Genomic DNA, 4,150 nt, shown 5'->3' on the forward strand with positions numbered 1-4,150 from the left:
GGGGTGGGGGGTGGTTTGGGGTAGGGGGTGGGGCATGGGGTGGGCTGGGGGCTGGGGGGTGGGGACTGGGGTAGGGTGAGGCACGGGGGGCGGGTGGGGGGACCAGGCACCCCGAGGGCACAGGAGGCCCCCAGATGCGTCCAAAAGGTGGGCGTTTGATCTCAGCTTAAAAGCCAGTGGCTTTAGGATCTAAAACATTACTTCACACCGTAAATGTTGCCAGATAGTTAATCCAGTGATTAAAGGCTCTGATAAACTCTTCCCTGCCTCAGTTCTGGTTCGGAATCTTTACAAGTTCAGTTCCCACGCCACCTCCTCCCTCACCTCTTCTCACCCTCAGCTGCCCGGTGGTTTGCGGGAAAAGGGGGCCGTGACCCGGCCCTTCCACAAAGACCATTCCAGCCTCTCGGCAGGTCTCTCCTTCCAGGTACCTGCTTTGCTTTACAGCTGAAATGCTTAACCTCTGAGCTGACACAGGTTCACGAGAACGAACACATAAAACAGGCCATGTGACAGTATGGAAAAAGTGATCTAAATAAGAAATGCTTTTCTCCAACCAGCCAACTAGCAGATGACCGCGGCTGAGCTAGTTTAAAATAAAAATGCATCTAACCTCCTGACAATAAAGAGAGCAGAGGTTAATATTTCGTGAGCCACTGCATTTTTTGTTTTTCAATTCTTATTGTCCTACCAAGACAAACATCATATGAATTAAGATAAAAATCATCTATGGGTTAAAAACAAAGATCCAAAGGCAAAGAACTAATTTTAAATAAAACATGATTCTTAGGAAGTTTCAGCCTTAAAGATAAGTACTATTAGGGTCATTCCTATAATTTCTTTCCAGTTGTTAAACTCCAGTGTGTTCAGCTATTTTGTTTCGAAATGCATTTATATGCTATATGTCAACGTTACACAACTTACAAAAGGCTTCCAAAGTGTACGTATGAACAGAACTCATAGATCTGGTTTTTAGCCGTGTTGTTGACAGAAAGACTGATGCTTACTTTTCAGTTATGACTCACGAGAACCACATCTAATCTCCAAACCTGGAAGACACAGTGCCATTTGGTAACTGGTAACTCTTATTCACAAAGCATGATGTATATATACAGCAGAGCCGCATATAATGGCCCTGAAGATTTTTCTTAAATTAAACTTTCAATTTTGAGCTTGAAGAGATCCTTTTACCCAATCTGTCCAGTGGTAGCATCTCGCAAAACCGCAGGGTGCAGACACTGACACAGTCCAGACACAGAGCATCCATCACCACCACGGCCCCCGCAACCCACCTCCAGCCCTCCCAGCCCCACCCCCAAACCTAACCCGGCCACCACTGGTCTGCTCTCTGTCCCCGTCCTCCTGTCAGCCCGAGAATGGTGTATAAAAGGACCTGCGCTGTTATGTAACCTTTGAGGACTGGCTCTTTTCACTCAGCATAATTCTCTGAAGATTCACCGGGTTGTTGCTGTACCAACAGTTCACTCCACGAGCTCTCGTGGTGTGGATACTCACAGCTCTTTAACCGCCCACGAGGTGAAGGGCAGCTGGGTTCCTTCTACGATTTGGCTGTTATGAGCAAAGCTGCTATAAACATTTCCATAAAGGTTTTTTCCCCTCTCTGGGTTAAATAGCCAGTGGAGCAAAAGTTTTTACTTTTTTATTTTATTTATTTATTTTTTTTTGCGGTACGCGGGCCTCTCACCGCTGCGGCCTCTCCCGCTGCGGAGCACAGGCTCCGGACGCGCAGGCCCAGCGGCCATGGCTCACGGGCCCAGCCGCTCCGCGGCATGTGGGATCCTCCCGGACCGGGGCACGAACCCGTGTCCCCTGCATCGGCAGGCGGACTCTCAACCACTGCGCCACCAGGGAAGCCCCAAAAGTTTTTACTTTTGATAAAGTCTAATTTACATTTCTTTTTTTCCTCACTGTGCTTTTGGTATCAAGAATGATGTGTATGATCCAACATCCCAAAGATTTTCTACTGTTATTTTTCTAAAGTTAATAGTTTTGCATTTTACATTGAAGTCGGACTTAATTTGACTTACATTTAAGTCTGACTTAATTTTTGTATAAGGTGTGGGACTTAGGTGCTCAGCAGGAAAATACGTCTACACCATCTTCCCGGAAGTGGAAGTCCCCAAAGATTTTGAAAGCAAGCTATAAAATGTTCGCTAATCTTGTGACTTATAATAGAGTCATTTACAAGGAATTCTGCTGGCTCTGGAAACAAGTTACAATAAAGTAAAACCAATGTAATTTTTCCTCTAAAAGTTTTACAATTTACTTAAATGATATGCTTGGAGCATCTAGTGCGTCTTCATGTTCTAGCTGCTCAGTATCTTACAAAGTTTTTGGAAGCTGTGTCTAAATATAAATATGTAAACAGATGTTTTAGGTGTCCATTGACTCTGATTTCTAAACAAATAGTTTTTCTAAAGTTATTCTTAGAATAGCACTCACTGAAAGTGGCTCTAGTCTCCCCAGGATGACTCAGAATTTTAATAGCAATCTTCACCTACATTCCACCCCATTCTGAGGGGCACCTGGCCTTGGTTCCAGCAGCTGGTGACACCTGCCACCCGCCTTGTACCGGTGCCTGGTGGCAGAAATGTGCCAGTTCTCTCAAACCCCTCTGTTCAACCTTTGCCTTTTGGGGATTTGAAATCAATAAGCCTCGACTGGGTTAATTTACCTCTAAGTGTTTATTAAGCTCAGATAGTTCTGCTGAATAAATAGGAAAGAAATATCCGATCTGCTCAGAGCGTGGACATGAACACGCCCAGCATAGCTTGTAGGTTCGTACAGCTAAACGCTTTCTCTTTCTACTGCAATCGCACTTCACCACCTGGGACCACATCTTCCCACTGAAGAGCCGTTTCTCACCAGAAGCGGCTCATTTCTGATGGGAGCAGGCCAGGTCCAACGTGAGATCAGGCACCGTGTGCCAGAAGGCAAAGCAGAGCTCCAGTGTCAAAGGGCATGTGTCAAAGGTTGAGGGTGGTGCAGAAGGGATCCTTCAGGCAGACTTTGAAAGTCTAAATACATAGTGACTGGACTTAACACACGAGTAAGTAAAGCCCTCAAGTCTGTGGTACATACAGTATACACAGTGACAAAGAGAGGAAGAAAGAGAAAAATCAACTCACCGTCGGAAAACAAGACATCCGCACGGTGCTGGCTACCAGGTCATCGAGAGGGGGGCGGGCTTCACGACGGGTGCGAACCATGTCCACCCCTAATCCCGTAGCTGAACTTGGTGCCAAGGGTCTGGGCTGTGGTGAAGGTGCAGCGGTCAGAGTCTCCAGCAGCCGTCCGGCTCTGCCCTGGGCAAGGACGAGCTCCAACAGGTGTCCAGACCCAAGTCCCTGCGTCCGGAGGATACGGGAAGAGGGAGAGACAACTGGGGTCTTCAGAGTCAAGGACCAGGGAAAATAAAAGGTGGGAGGGATGTTCTAGAATGTGGGGTAAAGGAGATCAAGAGACATAACCAAATGAAGTACATAAACCTTGATTAGATTTTATCCAAAAAACCTACAAAACACAGTTTTGGGACAACTGGGGAAATCTGAATTTGGACCTGATATATTCATTATTGTTAACTTTCTTAGGTGTTACAGTGGAATTTGGTTACAGAAGAGAATGACCTTATTTTTAGTAGATGCATGCTTAACTGTTCAGGGATAATTGTCTTGGTTTCTGTAAACTACTTCCAAATGGTTCATACATTTCGTATATATATGGACGCACACATCTCATATATACATATATACTTCCACACAGATGGCTAGCTTCTCACTGTGCTACTCTTTCAACTTCTTCGTATGCTTGAAATTTTTCACTTAGAAAGAGCTAGGAAAGGGGCCTCCCTGGTGGCGCAGTGGTTGAGAATCCGCCTGCCAATGCAGCGGACACGGGTTCGAGACCTGGTCGGGGAAGATCCCACATGCCGCGGAGCAACTAAGCCCGTGCGCCACAACTACTGAGCCCGCTAGCCACAACTACTGAAGCCTGTGCGCCTAGAGCCCGTGCTCTGCAACAAGAGAAGCCACTGCAGTGAGAAGCCCGCGCGCCGCAACGAACAGTAGCCCCCGCTCACGGTAACCAGAGAAAGCCCGCGTGCAGCAACGAAGACCCAACGCAGCCAAAA

The 4,150-nt window shown here is 46.8% G+C and overlaps 1 protein-coding gene across 1 annotated transcript in view; it reads right to left on the bottom strand.

Annotated features, from left to right (window-relative positions):
* The window catches only part of KCNG2 (potassium voltage-gated channel modifier subfamily G member 2), a 44,894-nt gene extending 40,954 nt beyond the window's left edge, over positions 1–3,940 (bottom strand). The window contains exon 1 of the mRNA XM_029231362.1: positions 3,150–3,940. Within this exon, the coding sequence (XP_029087195.1) occupies positions 3,150–3,230 (81 nt within the window). The 5' untranslated portion in view covers positions 3,231–3,940. The remainder of the gene's footprint in view (positions 1–3,149) is intronic.
* Positions 3,941–4,150: the final 210 nt, after the last annotated feature.

This window comes from Monodon monoceros, unplaced genomic scaffold (assembly GCF_005190385.1).
Source record: "Monodon monoceros isolate NGI ecotype Baffin Bay Population unplaced genomic scaffold, NGI_Narwhal_1 Super_Scaffold_1, whole genome shotgun sequence".
NCBI classification, from domain to species: Eukaryota; Metazoa; Chordata; class Mammalia; order Artiodactyla; family Monodontidae; genus Monodon; species Monodon monoceros.